Source organism: Gossypium arboreum, chromosome 8 (genome assembly GCF_025698485.1).
Source record: "Gossypium arboreum isolate Shixiya-1 chromosome 8, ASM2569848v2, whole genome shotgun sequence".
In the NCBI taxonomy this organism is placed as follows: Eukaryota; Viridiplantae; Streptophyta; class Magnoliopsida; order Malvales; family Malvaceae; genus Gossypium; species Gossypium arboreum.
In genome coordinates this window covers 137,850,944-137,870,982 of record NC_069077.1, presented here as the reverse complement: position 1 = coordinate 137,870,982, position 20,039 = coordinate 137,850,944, and the positions used below count along the sequence as shown (strand labels likewise).

Sequence of the window (20,039 nt, the reverse complement as noted above, 5' to 3'; positions counted from 1 at the left end):
ATATTAATATAGAATTTAAATTTATTATATATTTTTTAAAAAAATACTTCTTAATTATTATAATTGCCTTCCAAGCAAAAGACCCAAGTTCGAATCCCAGCAAATGCAAGCAATTTTTCTTTTAAAATCACATAAAAAAACACTTACAGGAGCTTAGTTGAACAGAGCTAATAATTCCATTTTACAGAGAACTTCAATATACTTGTATTTTTACAAAACCATACAACTTGTTTGATATCATAATATGAGAACACAACCCAAGCAAATACTAAGTGCTAGCTTTGTGATCTAAACCAAGTTTTTTACACATTAATAACACCCATTTCATGCTATATATAGCTCAACAGACCACGAAACACATTATTTACCAAAATTTATAAAGAACTTAAGGTAGTTTTATTATGTTTTTTCTGGAGGTGAAGCTGATGAAATCTCGAAGTAAGTTGGCCTTGGGGTTGAGGGGCAACCTACAGATCGGATTAGATCTTCCACAGCTAGCACTTGAAACTTAGGGGGTGAATTCAGTGCGATGTTGTCAACTCGGTGCTCATATATTTTACCCTTCTTGTCGAGTTTGTATTCAGAAGTGCCATCGAATCGACCACGACTCTCCCATGGGACTCGTGGAATGCCATGGATGGTCCAGCGAACCATTACGACATTCTCCATTGGCTGCCATACACTGACAATGTCGAGCCAGAGAGCTTTGAAAAATATCCTCCCATGGAATCGCAGTGCCCGGAAGATTGACTTATAATTGTCGATTCCGATGAAAGTATTGAGAGGATCTTTGAATACAATGTCATCCCTAAATAGAGGAGAAGTAACTTTGTCAGAACATGGAGTATAAAGATGGACAGTATATGAGAAAATTAATCCTCCTGCATTTATAGAGGTGTCACATAGAAAAGCCCATAATCTATTTACACGAGGAAGGCAGCAGCATGCATCAACCTAGTGGCATATGCTATTTATGCATATACGGCATAACTTTATCCAGTATTGTTAAGACAAGCACCTGGGCATTGCGCCTTAGCATCAAACAAAAGCACCTTGAACCCCTTTAGGCCAGGCGCATTCAGTAGGCACAAGCTCGGCACACCAAGGCATGCACTTTTGTAAGGCAACACACACACACAAAAAAAAGAAAAACCATTTTTGAAAAGGGATCCTTCTCAATATTTGAGTATACGACGACAGGCATAGGACCAAAAGAAATCATGCACACCGGCCAACAAAATTAAAAGAAAAATTAGCTTGTTCACTAAACAAATTCGACCAACTTTCAGAGTTTATTATCATGAGTATAAATCTTAAGCTTATTATACACACAAGCACGTACTCATCAAGACTAATAGATATACAAAAATGCACACACATGCATGTTGCACATTATTTCACTCGAGAAAAAACGCTTTTCTTTAGCGCTTCGTGCCTTTGTCAATACAAGGGTTCGAACGCATAGAGTGCACACCTTGCCCTTAACAAAACCACCTTTGCCATCCATCAATTTGTAAAACCAATCAAACATGGATACTATTAACAGAGTTCTCTATGTTCTAAGCTAAGCGCCAATACTTTTTCCCTTATACACACACACACAAACAATCAACATTCAAACAAAAGACCAACATTCAAAAACATCTAATTACATCAAAAACATAAGCTCGGAATGAATAAGTACGCGTTATTCAAACAAATGTCATCACCTTTCTCTCTTTTTTTTTTTTTTGAATTTAACGATGAGAATCCAAAATCAGCAGATGAACAAGGAAAACTTTGAAAAATCGAATTTATTTTACAGAATTCTCAATTATTTACTCCATTTCAAAGAAATCAAATGCGGGAATATTGAATCCGAACCTGTAAATATCAAAACTAAGCTCTCTGTAGAAGATGTCCGGAAACTCCTCTCTCAAGGTCCGAATAGCGTAACCCATATTCACGTAATAATCCTGCTTCTCCTCTTCCTCTTTGCTGGGCTTCGATCCTCGCTTCACTGGAGCCGAAAATTGTACGTACAACCTCAAGTTTTGGCTCAAACACGAAACCGTACTGCCGGCATCTTTAACACCGACCCTAGCGTTGGTCCTTGACCAAACTTTCTCGTCGTCGTTCTTCGAAATCGCACAGCTCTTGAGGAATTTAGGGCGGGGGGTAGGGTTAGAGAAAAATTTTGCAGAGGCGGTGGAAATTTCAGGTGAAGGCATGAGAAATGCCATCTCGAAGTATGGTTCTCGAGAAAATTTGGAGTAGAGAAGGTGGGATTAAAAGAAAGGTAGGGAATTAAATGCCATTTTCTTTGGACGGAATAAAAAGTGGGAAATTTCCAGGATAGGGTTGTTTGGATAGCCAAAGAATCTAAGAGGGAATAAGGGATCGCAATTTTATTTTTTTTCCCGATTTCAACCGAACGATTCTACGCAAAAATTAATAAATTATTACTAATTTCACGCTTTGGTCAATTAACTTAAAAAAAATTATAAAAATAATTATTAAACTATTTAAAAATTTTCAATTAAAGTTACTAAACTGTTTAAAATTTTTTATTTAAGTCATTGGATGCTAAGGTTTTTTTTAATCATCTAATGAGCTTCAAGTGACAATTCAATAATTGGTATGATGGATCAATACCCATCAACAAGTAGAACATACTTTAGGTTCAAATCAATCTGACGATCAATGTCAGATATTAGAGAAGAAAGTTATTTAGATTTTGTTTCGCAGATTCATAATATTCAAAGTTATTTTATGAAAAAAACTAAATTATAAAAAAAAAAGTGGATGAGAGCTTTTCAATTGGTGCAGACAGTGTAAATAGAAAATGCCATATAGGAGTAGTCTTAACAACTCAATAATTTAAATAAAAATTTTCGAATAATTCAAAAATTATTTTGTACTTTTTTTTAAAGTGAAGTAATCAAAACATAAATTTATAAATAATTTAATAACCTTAAATGTAAATTATCATTTGAAAATCGAGGAATAACAATCCTCTTTATCTAATTTTAAAAATAAATTACAATTTATAATACTAATAATACACTTTCATTAAATTTGAATAGATGGTATTCGAATGGAAATCAATTAATGAGTATTTTAATTTGTAAATCAAATAAATAGAAGGATCAAATTGTTGAAATTAAAAATAAAAGAATTGAATTTTAAAAATTCAGAGAGTACAGATACTGAATCCTGAATTAGACCTTTATATTTTCCTTTATCTATTATTTCATTAAGTTGTGAATCTGAGGAATTTCCTTTAGAGGCAGCTAGATGCCATCAATCAAAACTATTATCCATAATCTATATAAATCAAATTAATGAGAAAAAAACTATAAATAAATTACCATTTATTGATGATTATATTTTTATTGATACTATTTATGATTATATTATTAAATTGTTATTAAAATAAGATATTATTTTTATTAATAAATTTTACATATTAAAATTATAAAAATAAATTAATTATCATTATATATTTTAAAATCACAAAAGTCACTCCAAATTTAATAATAATTTAAATTTTAATAATTTATCAATTGAGTTAAGACTCGGTTTAGATGATACTAATTCATTCAAAATTTTTATATATAATAAGTATGAGTATATTATTTTAATATCTTGTATTTTCCTTTTGAAAGTTTACAAGTACAGTAAAACCAAATGGTAAATATAGATATTTGTATAAATAATCACTAAGTTCAAAATCAAACTATTACATCGTAAATGGATTATAAATTAAAATAAATAATCAAACTATTACAGTATAAATAAACTATGAACTAGAACAATCTAAACTATAAATTAACTAATTGAATTAAAATTCAAACATAGTAACAACTCATGAGGTGACTCGAAAGCTTACATAAATTTCTTTTCTTTTCTTTTCTTTTTTTTTATAAATAAGAGAAGGCATCACTTTGCCTTAAATCAATTTATTCTTACATAGGGATCACTTATTTTATCTTCTAAAAGTAGTCTCCTAACATAGAATGTAAGAACATCAATAGTAACTAAATCAACATCATTAGAAAGACATGATCGAGTTAATCAATCAGCGACTATATTTCCTTCCCTACTCACAAACTGGAAGCTGACAGTTGAAAACTGTCGACACACTTCATTGATTTTTTTAATAAGAGTCATCGAGCGTGTACTTCCCAAGCATTCTTTAATCATATTCACTGTCATCATGCCATCATGCAATCAGTTTCTATAATCACCTTAGTGTAGCCTTTACTCTGAGCTATTTCTAAGCCACGTAGAATCACCTGAATTCACAACCGAGCCCTTCCAACAAATCTTTGAAACCCTTCAATCCAATACCTCGATGAGTTCCGTAACACACTCTTAGCTGCTGACTAATTGCCATTTCTACGAGCCGCTCCATTCGTGTTGACTTTGAGCCATCAATGACTGGGTGGACACCATCTAGTCTGCACAACTTGGGAGCCTCTAGTTCTACTACCCTTGAGATTTGTTTCGCAAACATTAATGGCAAAATACTCGGCGCTTCCTATTTTTCCACAAAATCCAACACAAAACCGCAAAGATCACTCGACACTCTGCTCCAGTAGATCCAATCCAAAACTCTCCTCTAAGATTGGCACTCACCTACTTGAGCAAATTCAACTCAAAGAATCGAGGTACACAATCAGTTGAAATTATCTTCATCCAGGCTTCAGTTGCAAACCGACAATCTCATAATGCATGCAAATCAATTTCATGAAATCCTCCACAGAGTAAACATCTTGCTTCGTCAGTCAGTCTTTTCCTAACCCTTTCATAATTACTAAAAGGTCTTCGGTGCATCACTAACCATAAGAAGTGTTTAATTCTTGGAGATAAGGCATTGTTCCAAATTTCCTTCCACCCAGTGTCGACATGGGGAACATCGAACTGAAAAATGCACTTATAAGCAACCTTAACTAAGAACCTACCATTAACATTCTGTCTCCATAAGCATGTATCATTACCCGGAACATCATTAGGCGAGTGACATGCAACAATGTAATCCAAAATCTCACTGCTAAATCAATGCCTCAACTCTGACCACTTCCAGCATCCATCCGAATACACAAAATCAGCCACTTTAAGGTGTGCCGAAATTATTGCATTAGAAGACAGATATTCATATAGAGGCCTCAAATCAGGGATCCAAACATCCTGCATGAAACTAATTGATTTGCTATTCCCTAAGCTCCAGTACAAGTTCTTCTGAAACCGTTCCCAAATATTGGATATCGAGTGCCATACACATAAGAGCAATTAGATTTTATTTATCGAGAGTGGGCATAACTCCGACATCTTATACTTACTACGCAGTACTTTGGCCTATAGCGCGTCTAGCTTGGTCACTATCTAATAGGCTAGTTTCATAAGAAACGAGATATTTTGAGGCACCAGCCTCCTCAAACCAAGGCCCCCATCTTAATAGGTTGACAACAAGTATCCCATTTGACTAATGCCATCTTCTTTCCACTAGTTGAACTCCAAACAAACTATCCAACAATCTGCTCAATTTTCTCATAGATATCTACAGGAAACATTGTTGACTGCATGAAGTAACCTAATGTAGCTAACAACACCGATTTCGCCAACATTGTTTGTCCTGCCAATGACAACACCTTAACATCCAAACAATTCAGTTTCCCCTTTCCTTTATCAATAAAAAATTGGCAAATGCTCTTAGTTGTCGTGAGTCTTCATTTGATTGGTCTATCAATTTGTTTTAACAAATAACGTGGTCAATGATGAAAACCGTTAATGAAAGGACTTAATCGATTATTTTAATTAACGACAGGGATTTAATTGAGAACAAATTTAATAGAGGGGCTTAATTGATTTTTTTCTTTTACATTTTCTTAAAAAAATTTTTGACATCTAAATCTTTTTCAATATATTATTTTTGTCCTTTAAATAAACTAAGAACTAGACATGGCTACTTAGTTTTAGTTCACAAATTTCTAAATTTTTTATAGTTAAAACAATTTTTTAAGTTTGATTGGCAAAGTTTATGTTATCTTATTGTTGTTAATATTTTCTTTTTTGTTTGGTGTTTGCATATATTCCGATTTAATTATAAATATTCAGATTTGTTGAATATATTATGTGGGCATATGATCTAACTTAAATAAACTTGTTAAGGTGAGTTTGTTTGTGAAACTAGCTCTCTCTTGCCGGTAAATTAAATTTTAAGCACGAAGTTATAGAGTTGTTTATTGATAAGAGAAGTAATTTCAAATGAGCCCCTAGGTTATGGAGACGGTAAGGAGAGATTGGTTACTAAGCATAACGTCGACAAGTATAACTAGTTTATTAAAGAACATTTAAAATTATCTTTATATCAATAATCAAGCTTACGAATCAAACGAATATTTTACTTTTAGCTAAAGTTTCATCTCATTAATTTTTTATATTTTATTTTATGATATCTTTTACCTTGATTTAGTTTTAATTTTAACTCCTTATTTTTATTTTACTTTATTAATAAAGAAATAAAATTATCATCTGTATCCGTAGATTCCACTCTATTCACTATTATCTATATGTTCATTTTTGCGACAACCATATAAGTGGCAAAGAATTTATTTTAGTTTATCAGAATAAATCAACTTCAATTTTTGGAATCTTTTACTTACTATTTTAGGTTTTAAAATAATAAGTTAGCAGCAGCATTTATATTGAATTATCCTTAATTGCTATTGTATGAAATATCGGTTAAAATTTGACATTAGTCCTATACATTGATAATATTCGGATTCAGTCTCTATACTTAAAAACGTAAAATTAAGTCCTTTTATTTTTCTAATTTAGTAATCTTAGTCCAATCAATAATATTGTTAGTGTTTTTTATTATCAAATCTCATATTAACATAGCAATTAAGTTGTCCTTATATGATGTAATATATGGTTGATGAAAATAAATGTCAAGCTAACAAATTTTGACGAAAACTAACAACAACAACAACAATTATTGAACTAAGATTTTTAAATTGAAAAAACAAGAGGATTGAACTTTTAAATTTTAAAGTACAAGGATTGAATCTCAAATTATGTAGAAGTATAAGGACTAAGTGCATAATATAACCTGTAATATTTTATATTTTTAGATCAAATTATCATTCCTATCAGATATTTACTGTTTGAATTTTTTTAATCAAAATTTAAGAGTATTTTATATTTGAAGGTTTTTGTGACTGCACCTCCTAATATTATCAACTTTAGAGTTCTAACTTAAGTTCTCTCTTATAATACAATATATCATACCATCCTACATGTATTAAATATTTTTATACCCAACAAATATAATTTGTCGTTGAATGTTTCATTGTTTCTTTTAATTTCATATTAATCAATGTTACTAATTTATTAAAAAAATTATAAGATTTGATTGTAACACTTTAGATGGTACGATTTTTGATCTTCAATAATTTTCTTAGCCTAATACAGTATGATAAAAAAAATATTGTGCCATAAAAAAATTTAATCATATCCAACTGACAAATAAATATGATTATCTTTGATATTAAAATTACTTTTGGATTGAAGGTGGTTGTAGGTGACGATGATGATAGGGAGAATTCAATTTCGACGTATCACGATAAATATTAAATTAATTTTTAAGTGAATTGCTCAGAATCGAAAAAAAATTCAATTGAACTAGTTTGTAATTTTTTTAATAATTTTAATAAATTTTAATTTTTATTCAAATATTATTGGATAATGATCTAATATATTAAATAGTTGAACCAAAATCCAACTAATTAAATTCATTCAACTATTAGTTGAATTTTTGAAACATTGGTCCCAGCCATTGCCTTTGGTGCCAGCAATGCCATTTTAGATCATAATTTTATGTTTAAGTTTAATATTTAATTTTTATTTTATTATTATACCAATGATTTGACAAGTTGAATAAACATTGGTATATCAATAATGCCATTTTGTATCATAATTTTATATTTAAGTTTAACTCTTTTTTCATTACCAAGTTAATACATATTTTATATAACTGTAATCTTATAATATTGGTAAAAATTTCTCCGACTCTTTTAATTTTAAATTTGAATAATTAAAGATAATTTTTCGATCAATTGTACATTATTTTAATCAGTATAATCATAAATTTAATTCTCTAAATTTACACATTTTATTAATTTAATTTTAATTTAATAAATTTGTCTCATAACATTTATATAAATGTATAAATGTTGAAGTTGAATTTATTATATTTTTTAGAAATAAAACCAAAATAATAAAATTAAATATTAAAGGCTAAATTTATTATTATATTATTCAAATTATGTACAATTAATTGTGATTTATTCTTAATTGCTTACTTTTAAATTAGCATAGATTAAGAGATTCTAATTTACTCAATTTCAAAATAATGTAGATGTCTTTTTACCTATAATATTTAATATTATTCGTCTAAAATGGCGGTGGGAAGTTGGTGCAGGTGGCGCCGCCACCGTCCGCAGCCTTATACACTAATTTCGTCACTTTACACTTCCCAATGGCATCAATAGCTACCATATATAACAAATCAATTAATTCTCACTTCCCAAAACACATTTTAATCACTTGTTTCTGTGACAATCTCCGATAAAAATGGCGTTTTTACACAAGTTATCCAAGGCTTCTTCACTCGCCAGCGCCTCCCTAATTCGCCATCTGAGCAACGTCCCGGAGAACACCGTCTACGGTGGCCCAAAACCTCAAACGCCCAATCAGAGAGTGACGCTTAACCAGCTAAGGCAAAAATACAATAAAGGTGAGCCAATCACCATGGTAACAGCCTACGACTACCCGTCGGCGGTCCACCTCGACACCGCCGGCATCGATATCTGCCTCGTCGGTGACTCTGCTTCCATGGTCGTTCACGGCCACGACACCACTCTTCCTATCACGCTCGATGAAATGCTCGTCCATTGCCGGGCCGTTGCTCGCGGCGCTAAGCGCCCGTTGCTCGTTGGTGACTTGCCGTTTGGGACCTATGAGACTAGTACCAGTCAGGTAGGTACCTCCAGGAACAAAAATATATATATATATTACTTGGTAGTGATGAAGAAGCATTATTTGAATGAATTCTCATTACATTTCAAGGTCAAAATTATTGTATTATGTTTGTTGTGGGAAGGCGGAACTCAACGGCTTGGTATGGTTTCCAAGTGGTATTTTGTCTCGACTTTTTTAAGAGTCTGAGTGCCTTAGGAGGCGCTTCCCCCACCACCTCTTTAAGCACTCTCTCGAGGCACTCAGGCCCGAACATGACACTCCACATTCGACTCGATAACTAAATCCGATTTTGAGATGTCAAGTTTCGTTGCCGGAGCAACTCAGATTACTATCAAACTTATTATATAAGTTAAACCAGCGTGCATGACATAATTATATAATTTAATGTTGTACAAGTAAAATTACATGTATATGAGGTCAAATGGGCCTACTAATATTGACGCATGGTCATGTGAGACCAAATACGGATGTGAATCCTAACTCAAATTAACAAAATAGAAGAATGTCTCAAAACAGTGAAACCATTTCTCGAGACATGCCTCTCCTGTTCTGTCCTCTAGCTTTTACGTATGTTGTTTCTAGACAATACCCTCTGTATCTCGAGACGCACTCAGGCTCTCTGCGGAGTCCAGTTCGATACGGGAAAATAATGATCCATTGAGGGTTCCTCAGCGATATCTCTGGAAAGATGGAGCTTTGTAGGAACATGTGTAGGATATAGTTTGGTGATGTTTAATGTTATTGGCTCATTGCAGTTTTGATCATGAGCAGGCAGTTGATACAGCTGTTAGGATCTTAAAAGGAGGAGGGATGGATGCTATCAAATTGGAAGGAGGGTCCCCTTCGAGAATCACCGCCGCAAAAGCCATCGTTGAGGCTGGAATCGCGGTTATCGGACATGTCGGACTTACTCCACAGGCAATTAGTGTACTTGGAGGATTCAGGCCTCAAGGCAAAAATGTTGCTAGTGCAGTCAAGGTCACTTTCATTTGCCTTCTCTTTCCCCTCTCTTAGGATTTACCTTTGATTATATGCATATGCATGTTTCTGAAATATGTTAAATTTCGGGTTCGGTTTATGCAGGTTGTAGAGACCGCCATGGCTTTGCAAGAAGCTGGATGTTTTTCGGTCGTTTTGGAATGTGTTCCGGCACCTGTGGCTGCTGCAGCCACATCTGCTCTCCAAATTCCCACAATTGGCATTGGAGCTGGTCCTTTTTGCAGTGGACAGGTTTATTTCATACTACTAAACGTAACTCTGTTTGTAGATACATGATTGTAATGATCTGCAGTTCGTAGTAAAAATATTGTGTCTCCACTTTCAGAACTGCCTATCGAATTGTAGTTCAATTGAGCTTTAGAACATTTAGTCGGTTGCCTCATTCCCTATCTGAAAAGCAGAACTAAGGAGCATTTTTGATTATGGCAACATCCAAAGAGTTTAGAGTTACTAGTTTTATCGGATAAATATCGTCTGATTTTGTCCATAGTCTCTTCTTTACATTTACGAAAGTATTTGGCTGATGCTGTTCTAGAGAAAAGCTTAGTTTGATGCTATAACTATGGACCTCAAGTTTTTTTTTTCTTTTTTTCATATACGAACCAATAGCTAATTAGACCATGAAAATGGAGTTTTTACTCAAAAAGGGAGTGTTATGGTTCCGCTGTCCTGCAGAAAAAGCTTAGGTTTGATGCATAAGTTCAGCAACATTGCTTTCTCCACTCTACTTTCGAGCTTCTTTATAAGCTATGTTGCTTGGATTATTCATTTTTCTTAAAGCATCTGTGTCTAGCACATACATGTATCAAGTAATACGGTTTATGAGTTCTTATTGAAATGATTGTGTTACTCTTAATCCTTTATTTCATGTTGCAATCGTCTTGCTTTGTGTTTGTGCTGCATGGTTGTTATACGATATTTGTTTCGAAGAGACTAAAAAGGCTATATTTCGGTATCGTGTTGTCGTATGATTATATTCCTGACCTTTTTAATCTTCTTTTATTTGCTTCACGTACAACTACTTGCAGTTAGTCATGATTTTTGTTGATACAGGTTCTAGTTTACCATGATCTACTTGGAATGCTGCAACACCCGCATCACGCAAAGGTTAACCAAACTATTGCTGTTTTTATCTTGCAGATTCTTTCCTTAGTATAAATAGAATGTACTCAAAAACGGATTCTGCAGGTTACTCCAAAGTTTTGCAAGCAGTTTGCTCGTGTCGGAGACATTATAAACAAAGCTCTCTTAGAGTACAAAGAAGAAGTAACAAATGGTTCGTTCCCTGGTCCTTCACACACCCCATACAGAATGAATCCCAAAGACGTGAATGGATTCTCGAAGGAGTTGCAGAGATTGGGTTTAGATGATGCAGCATCGGCGGCAAACGAAGCGGCAATTGAGCCTGAGAAGATGAACATGGTAAACACCGGAAGTAACTAAATTAAAGCCAGATTTCTTCACCTTTTTTTTTTTTCTACTTCAATCAAATTCATTTAAGAAGCAAATAATGGCATTCTTTTTCGGCATTGCAAATTTTTGGTTAAAGCAATTGGTACCACTTAACAGTTAATTATTAAAAGCTGAATTTATAATTTAATCCTTGCCCATTCTTTTTCTTGGTTGAGAAATGGCCTTTGCATGTTGGGAAACCATAATCGGATTGCAGTGTTCTTATCTGAATTTTAATGGAAAACCTGAATCTAGCATCCATGGAAACGTGCTTGATGTTTGGTTCATAGACTTTGAGACTATTTTTATTTTTTTGTGTTTATTATTATTTAAAATTATGGTTTTGATGAGAATTCCTAACACATCCACATTTTATTTTATTTTAGTTTTGTCATGAAACAAGACCGATATACTATCAGTTTATTTTATTACTATTTTAAATTTATTGATATTTTTAAATAATTTTCAGATCCATTTATAACATATTCTTAAGTTTATAAATATAAATATTGCAGATATACATGTAAAATTATAAATCTTTAATATCTAAAGTCTTTTAGACATTAATAAATAGTATAAATTATTAATTAAGTTAAACAAACTTATCATATTTTTAAATATAATTATGAAAACTAAAAATAATCAAGAAAAAATAACAATTGATTTTAAAAAATTAAAATATAGTATCAACTGGTACGATTAGAAATTTCATGAAACAAAAATAGTAATAAAAGATGAATACTGATATTAAAAATAAAACTATGTATTTAAGTATATATATATATATATATAGAAATAAAAGGAGAAAAAAATTGTTGATATTGGCAAAAATACAGTCCTATACTTCATTGGTCAGCTGAGCCAAAAAAAAAAAAAACAAACATTTCACCAAGTCAAAAGCCATTTCTTCACAAGCTCACTGTAAACAAAAATCACTTTAAACTGAACATGTCTGTAAATCAGTGCAATGGACATTTCCAGAAGCCTGGGATACGATCTCGTAGCTCGGACTCTACACAAACAATATCATTCTTCATTTGCTGCATCACTGAGTGGTCGTACCTTGGAATGAGCCACTGCCCAATTTAGCACCATGCTTCCGAATAATCTGGACCGACCGCAGAAGAATATCTTGTTGTGCAGAGTATATTTCATCTTTGCTCTATAGTTACATACCAAACAACAACAATGGAGGATATCAGTGAAATGAGAAAAAGACAAAACACAAGTGAGGCCTGAAGTGATGAATTTTAGAAAAAAAAGATGCTGCCGAGCTCGCCTGGCATTCGCAACAAATACTGAGGAGGAAAACAAGTCAAGGTTGAGAGCTATGCGTGTTTGTTAGTGCAGATAGTTACGTTTTCACATCTGTTTTATCTGGTGGGATTATGGATGACAATGGAGCGAGGTAGGGGCAAAGGTTACCTTATCTTCGCATAAATGTTTAAATTATATTTAAGGGGTAAAATAGTAATTTTAGAAGGCAGATGGGCGGATCTGATCAAGCATTTACCAGAATTGCCTTGCTCCACTGCCCACCTCCTCTTGTTAAAAAAAGAACAAGAAACCCTCCCATTTGGATTGGACTTGTGTGAAATCCATGGACCAAATCTGGGTTTTTGCCATCTCTAAGTGGGATTCAGTATTAATATGGAACTTGTAAAAGGTTAAGGAAACTGGTAAAGCAATGGTAGATTGCTAGATCAAGATCATACAAAATATATCAGAAAAAAGGAACTGATAATGAGAGATTACCATGCGTCTGAGATTGCATCCAATGGTCAGTTCTGCATAATAACTGTCGATATGAGACAGGAAACAATAAGGAGCCTCCTTTCCCAAGAAAATATTCGAGTTTGATCGCAGCATATTCTTAATGTCATCTGATATCTGGGGAACCTTGTCAAGTCCTTCGATTTCCAAGGGAATTTTGGTCACCACTGCACGCCATTGGGCACGTGATTTGTTCACAATAACCTAAAAGTTTTACATTGGGAATAACCAAGACTGATGGTTTTGGATGACTCGAATGTAATGTGTTGACAAGCAAATAAGCATACTCTCAGCAAAGTCGATGACTTGTGAAAAACAAACCTGACTGGAAAAGAGTGAGTTAGGAACCAGAACTGGAAATTTCTCAGAGTTTAGTAATGTCGTGTTCGTAAGTCCCATTTCCACTACCTGACCTTCTATAGATCCTGCCTGCAATTAAAATATTTATATATGTATAACTTCACACAGAAAAGGAAAAAAAAAACAAACAAAAAAGATCAATTCCAAACTAGTCAATATCACAAGATAATCATGAATCATCTGGTACCACCAAAATACAAGGCAATTAGATTTTACGGGCACAGTTCCTAGTAAGATGGAATACAAACCAAACATCTTCGGAACAGTCAGGATTACTGAATACCTATATATCCTTGTGTTTAAGCATAGATCAGAGAAATAACTGAAGGGTTTATTAGTTGTACAATAAGGAGCAACAGAGTGCGTTGGATATACATAACCAATAAGTGCTAACTTGAAAGTAAAGAGTGATTGATTCACCAAAAACCAGGCAATGAGGTATAATAAATTAATAAGTAGATCAATTACGCCGTGCACAATTCTCCAAGAAGCCCAATTCTTGATACCAAGCATGAAATACACACTTCAGCCGATACAATGTTCAGAAAATAAAGAAAGCCATTCCATTTCTCCTTCTGGACTTCTAACTATGAAAAAGCTGATTGGATCCATTAGCATTGGTGAAAGAAAGAAAACTCTTGTCTTCCACTAAAAGAAAATATCAGCTCACTTAGGTGTTACCTTTATTGTATCACCCAATGAAAAAGGTTTTGAGAACTGCATAGACAATCCACTGAGCACATTTCCAAGGATGTCCTTGGCAGCAAAAGCAGTAGCCACCCCTATGAGGAGGATTGAATCAGTTATACGATTATTTTACAGTCAATAACAAGTTATATGTACCATTAACTACAAATATGAAGTTTCAAGAAATGGCAATCAGGCATCATCTCATTTTGGCAACAAAACACAAAAACATCATTTGCAAACCATTGCCTATTCTTCAAAATCATTCCAAGAATAAAGATTGATATTTAAAAATACTACAAGAAAAGTCCTAGTGGAGATATGATAGATAAGAGCAATTATGATTTATACAAAAAATTTTGGCAAATCAAATGAAAAACTATGATTATATAAACTTAGCATACTACAAGCCTGCTATAGCTCACAAGCAGCAGGATCAGAAATGTTAAGGAATATGTTATAGAAAGATAATCAAATCCAAATTGTACTTTACATATCATCAGCAATATAGCTGAAGTCTAGCCTCTGCTTTAAGTTCAGAACAAGCAAAATATTCAAAATCGTGCAGACAAACACACACAGAGAGACAAAAATGTAAGAGGGAACATAGCAAAGTTGAAAGTATATGAAAACAGAAATGCCACTTTAAATTCAAACCTAGAAAGCCAAGCTAAGAGAACATTATGCGTTAGCAGAAAATATACACCTCCTATGCCACCGACTGTAAGAATAGATTGAACGGCTACTCCACATGCCTCTGCTAAAGCCATTAACCCAACAACAAATAGGCCAATGGATGAAACTCTGTCCAGAGTTAACAACTTTTCCCGATCAGTCCCTGCTAAATTATGAGTAGCAAGTGCCCTAGCAAGTAGATTTGTTTTCCAACGATAGAAAAACCAGACACATGAAAGGATAGCTGCACCCCTCCATGCCTGTGTAACATATTGTGATGCGATAGTACTTGGAGCCACCATCATGCCACTACAAGTCAAAGGCACCATATTTTATTATACATTTGACAAAAAAAAACAAAAAACAAAAAACAAAACAAAACATGCAGGAAAAAACGAATAAATGGATGATAAAGAGTTGAATATTAAAATTTAGGACCACTAACATTTGAGAGAATGCCATGAAGGTAATCAGATATCTCATTGGGTCTTCTAGAGCTCCCCAAAAGCTTTTCTCATATGGAACTTGATTCCCAAGCAAGCTTCCAGAAGGCAGGACTGAAGTTTGAATGGCATAATTGTGAAATCTTCTTAAAAGCCTAGGCAAGACCACCCAAGCCAATACAGTGCCAGTCAAAGTAAAGCCAACTGGAGCAACCACATCTTTAAGATACGGATAGGTATCAAGCAACTGTTCAACATGTGGCTTCAGTTTGTTAGAGACTTCTTTAGCCTTTTCCCCAGTATAACCTAGTACATCCTCAGCACTGTGCCAAGCATCTTTGACTTTATCAATCCAATCATTGCCAATAACACCACCGTTACTTACATCTACTCCCGCTCCACCAGAGGCAGCTGAAACTTCAGATTCCACAGGTTTATCTGCCTTGCTACTGAAAGACAGCAAACCCGGTTGATGTCTCAACACTGGGCTTAACGAAACAAAAGGAAAAATACTCCGGAAACGCAATGTTGATGAGGTTGAGGGTAACACAGACACGGGATTGGTTTTGCGGAAACAGGTATCAGCCAAAGGATCAGATGCTGCAACCCTAATAGGAGTATTCATAAACATTGAAGCAGACTGAGTTTCTCTTTTGTCATAAAAACTATTCAAATGAGCATAAGATGCTCTAACATAGCTGTGATCAGCGATTCTTGTAAGCGACGTGTACGATCTGTATAACGGCAGTGATGACAGTTTTAAAGATGAATATAAGGAATTTGAAAGTGACCTCAGTCTTGAAACCCTAATTCCAGCCATTAGAGCAGATAAACAAATGAGTGGTACTATGGTACTCACATAGCCCAAAAAGTGAATTTAGCCAACTGAAACCAGAAACAACTCTGGATTATTAAATTGGATATTTGCAACAAACCATTAACACTTATTGTTGCCTTAGTAAAAGCTAAATCTAAACAAGTCAATGACATTTCCATAAAATGGTATGTTAAAACAATGTAAATACAAAATATTAACAAGCCCTAAATCTCAGTTTGGATGCTGAGAAAGTGAAAGCAAAACCCACACACACACACCCACGCAGAAGAAGAACAAAGGTAAAAATCCAACAGTTTCCGTCCCAAATTGGTTTTAGTTCATAAGTAATTCAAACTCAGATGCACAGACAGTCTTGAATGTCAAACATTTCCTCAAAAGTTTCCGATCAATTATTTTTCATTTTCTTTCGTTTCCTCAGCAGCCAAACAAAATGTAAAATCGATTTAAAAATTGTTAAGGATTTAAGTTAGTTTACTGACCTTTGACGCGAATCGAGCTGAGGAAATGTGATTTTGTTTCCCTTGGGAAAGGAGAACAAGGGAGCCTTGCGAGAGGAGCCGTACTGAAAAGTAATAATATAATACGAAATGCGTAGAGTATCCTTCCAATACAAATTGTTTTATGTTCGTTGATTTATGATGGATAATTATAGGGGCGATCCAGCGGTTGAAATCACAGTATTCAGTGGGCCATAACCGTTGCTTGTTATGCATTTTAATATTAGATACAAACCAAAATAATACTAATACCATACGGATATACAAATATTTAAAAAATAAAAAATAAAAAATAAAAACTAGATTATTATAGTACTATGTAATAAATATATGGTTAAAATATGCTGTCAGTCCCTGTACTCTTCCAAAACTTGGAATTTAGTCTCATATTTTTAATTTTAGTAATTTAGTTCCTCTACCTTTCAGATTTTAAAATTAAGTTCCAATTGTTAATACCGTTAAAATTTTTCTTTTAAATTTGTTGGTATGGCATTTTGAAATAAAAAATGCTCAATCAATAGTCACGTAACAAAAAAAAACGTTGTAATGAACTTGAATTTAACAAAATAATTTTGATAATATTAACAATTGAACCTGAATTTTAAATCTAAAAGTAGAGGACTGAATTTTAAAAATAAAAATACAAAATTAAATTTTAAATTAAGAAGAGTACATAGAATTACAATATATTTTAACTTTATTTATAAAAAAGTAATAGAAAATCCAAATCAAACTTAAGGTGACATTATAAATTAACGATGTTAAATACTATAGTGTTTTATATATTTTCGTAATTAAATTTAAATTTAAAATATTTTATTATTTAAATTGAATTTGGATCGATCAAACTTGAAACATAAAAGATCTTGTCCAAACCCAACCCATGTAAGGCCAAGTTGCTCAACCCATAAAAAAGTCTAGCCATTATTCAACTATGTTGGTGTCTACTTAACTTATGATACCAATTAAAATTTTAATATATAGTATAAATATATAACATAGATATAACATAATTTGTGGATATATAAAATTTATACAAATATATAAATTAGTTAGATTATGGCATGCCAAATGTGAGCAAAAAGCAGAAATATATAATAAATATATTTAAAAATTTAATATAAAAACAAATAATGCTTTGGTTAATATAAAACATATTTTTATATTTTATATAAAATTAATATCACCCTCAAAATAATATTATTTACAGTATTTTAGTAATTACTCGTTATTGGTACTTGATTAACTCGTGACATCAATAACTAAGTAATGACTAAATTACCGTAAATTATATTATTTCAAAATATACCACAAGTTTTTGTACTTTTCACAAATTTAAAATTTAGCTCATGAACTTTTATTTTAGGAATTTAATCTATTTATCTTTCAATTTTCAAAATTCAAGAACATTGTTAAATTTATTTTCTTAAATTTTTGGCGTGATATTAAAAAAAAAACTGATGGCTATATAACTAAAAGATAACTTGTAATGAATTTAAATTTAATAAAATAATTTTTAAAAATATCAGATCAAAATTTTAAAATTTAAAAATAAAAGGACTGAACTCCTAAAAATAAAAAATATAAAGACTAAATTTTAAATTTATAAAAATACAACTACTTATGGCATATTTTAAACAAAATAAATATATCACGATTGAAAGGTGTTGGACTGTTCATGGTCCAGCAATGGGCTAATTATTTTAAACGTGACTTACCTAATTCCATATCTTGATTCATTCACTTTTTCAGAAAATAAATAAATAAAACATGTTTTTAAGTGTTTACATTCTTTTTCCATTTAAAATTTATTTATATTTTTATTTTTAGAAATTTATTCCACTTGTTGTTTCAAAAATATCAATATTGTTAAAATTTTTGTTAAATTTATGATAAACTTTTTAAAAATGCGTACTTAATAATTGTGTAATAATTTTTTAATATATTAATAAATTAATAAAAATTAACAGTATTAATAATTTAGCTTGCATTTTAAATCCGAAAATAGTGAAATTAAATTCATTTAAAATGAAAATAAATATACTAAATTCAAATGTACAAATAATACAAAACTTATAACATATTTTAACTCCAAAATATACTCCTATATATAAGAGTTAATTACACCAAACATCCTCAAAATTAAGACCCTTATTTTAAATTGATCCCTAAATTTCAAATTATTTTAATTACATCTCTAAACTATCGATGCCAATCAAGTCCTTTTGTTATTAAAATATTAATTTAATCGTAAAATTACATGACAAATCTTGTTAGACATAATTTAAAATAAAAATTTTAAATAAATGCTTAAAAATCCTAATTTTGAGATTTTCAAACTTTTATAAAAGATTTACCGTTCACTCTTTTTTTTCTCCAATTTCACTTTATTTTTAGTTCTTTTTTTTCTTTTAAAAGTTATGTGACAATATTTTATTTTTTAAAAATTTTATTTTTAAATTTAGTTACATAAAATTTGACGTACCATTTAATAATTAAATTAATAGTTTTGAATAAAGAAAAGACTTTATTGTTATAACAACGGTAATTTAGAAATAAAATTAAAACATTTGAAAATTTGAAAATTAATTTAAAATAAAAATCATAATTTAGGGATGTATATTACTAAATAGTAGTTTAGTGGGATTAATTCAAAATCCATTGAACGAGACAAATAATCACAACTTTGGGATAAATCTATTTTAAAATAGATAATAAAGAAATTATATGATGATTCGTGGCTTATTGCTAATTAGCAGTCTCACACTTCCACTTCGTTACTCCTTTTCATTTACACCACGTGACAGCTGAGGCATTTTTTTATAAGATATATTTTTTTAAAATATTAGATTACCACCGTTAACGGAATTTATCAAACAAATATATTTATAAAAAATAATTTAAAGAGAGAAAAGAAATTTTAGTTGAAAATATAAAAACATTGAAAGTTACTATGTTTTAAGTTTGAATATTATTAATTATATATTTTAAGTCCGTTTCAATTAACGCCACTTGTATTCGTTTGTATTGTCCTATACCGGTAGATGCAAAATTGATACTTTTAGCTAATTTATAATTTTTTTATTTTAACCATTTTAAATTTTCTACATTTACATTTAAAATCAAGATTTATTAAATTAAATTATATAATTTAAGCTCGACTTGATTATACCTCACGTTCATTGATATAGTATTGATTATCTTAATTTTATTTTAAAAATTTAATATCTTTTTAACTTTTAAATCAAGATTAAATTCTAAATTAAAAGATTATAATTAAATATCTAA

At 31.6% G+C, this 20,039-nt stretch overlaps 3 protein-coding genes across 3 annotated transcripts; 1 reads left to right on the top strand and 2 right to left on the bottom strand.

Moving 5' to 3' along the window:
- Nucleotides 1-153: 153 nt before the first annotated feature.
- Nucleotides 154-2,415, bottom strand: LOC108467564 (uncharacterized). Its single transcript, XM_017768239.2, has 2 exons — nucleotides 1,864-2,415; nucleotides 154-808 (listed from the first exon to the last, which is right to left on the bottom strand). The coding sequence occupies exons 1-2, from the start codon at nucleotides 2,220-2,222 to the stop codon at nucleotides 400-402; spliced, it is 768 nt and encodes a 255-aa protein (XP_017623728.1). The 5' UTR covers nucleotides 2,223-2,415; the 3' UTR covers nucleotides 154-399.
- A 5,951-nt stretch (nucleotides 2,416-8,366) lies between these two features.
- On the top strand, nucleotides 8,367-11,657 carry LOC108468096 (3-methyl-2-oxobutanoate hydroxymethyltransferase 1, mitochondrial-like). The gene is made up of 5 exons (XM_017768953.2): nucleotides 8,367-9,024; nucleotides 9,799-10,005; nucleotides 10,111-10,257; nucleotides 11,080-11,133; nucleotides 11,215-11,657. The coding sequence occupies exons 1-5, from the start codon at nucleotides 8,620-8,622 to the stop codon at nucleotides 11,467-11,469; spliced, it is 1,068 nt and encodes a 355-aa protein (XP_017624442.1). The 5' UTR covers nucleotides 8,367-8,619; the 3' UTR covers nucleotides 11,470-11,657.
- Nucleotides 11,658-12,203: 546 nt separating this feature from the next.
- On the bottom strand, nucleotides 12,204-16,869 carry LOC108470270 (mechanosensitive ion channel protein 1, mitochondrial-like). The gene is made up of 7 exons (XM_053018082.1): nucleotides 16,734-16,869; nucleotides 15,419-16,150; nucleotides 15,005-15,282; nucleotides 14,293-14,393; nucleotides 13,573-13,680; nucleotides 13,234-13,455; nucleotides 12,204-12,640 (listed from the first exon to the last, which is right to left on the bottom strand). The coding sequence occupies exons 2-7, from the start codon at nucleotides 16,045-16,047 to the stop codon at nucleotides 12,524-12,526; spliced, it is 1,455 nt and encodes a 484-aa protein (XP_052874042.1). The 5' UTR covers nucleotides 16,048-16,150; nucleotides 16,734-16,869; the 3' UTR covers nucleotides 12,204-12,523.
- Nucleotides 16,870-20,039: the final 3,170 nt, after the last annotated feature.

What these genes read in the sequence shown, in the direction of transcription:
- LOC108468096 (XM_017768953.2), top strand. Translation starts at nt 8,620, where the DNA reads ATGGCGTTTTTACACAAGTTATCCAAGGCTTCTTCACTCGCCAGCGCC. An exon ending in ATGAGACTAGTACCAGTCAG is followed by an intron (nt 9,025 to 9,798) that starts GTAGGTACCTCC and finishes GATCATGAGCAG; the next exon opens with GCAGTTGATACAGCTGTTAG. An exon ending in AACACCCGCATCACGCAAAG is followed by an intron (nt 11,134 to 11,214) that starts GTTAACCAAACT and finishes CGGATTCTGCAG; the next exon opens with GTTACTCCAAAGTTTTGCAA.
- LOC108470270 (XM_053018082.1), bottom strand. Translation starts at nt 16,047, where the DNA reads ATGTTTATGAATACTCCTATTAGGGTTGCAGCATCTGATCCTTTGGCT. An exon ending in TACAGTCGGTGGCATAGGAG is followed by an intron (nt 14,394 to 15,004) that starts GTGTATATTTTC and finishes TCCTCCTCATAG; the next exon opens with GGGTGGCTACTGCTTTTGCT. An exon ending in GATGCAATCTCAGACGCATG is followed by an intron (nt 12,641 to 13,233) that starts GTAATCTCTCAT and finishes ATGTAACTATAG; the next exon opens with AGCAAAGATGAAATATACTC.
- LOC108467564 (XM_017768239.2), bottom strand. Translation starts at nt 2,222, where the DNA reads ATGGCATTTCTCATGCCTTCACCTGAAATTTCCACCGCCTCTGCAAAA. An exon ending in CTTAGTTTTGATATTTACAG is followed by an intron (nt 809 to 1,863) that starts GTTCGGATTCAA and finishes TCCTCTATTTAG; the next exon opens with GGATGACATTGTATTCAAAG.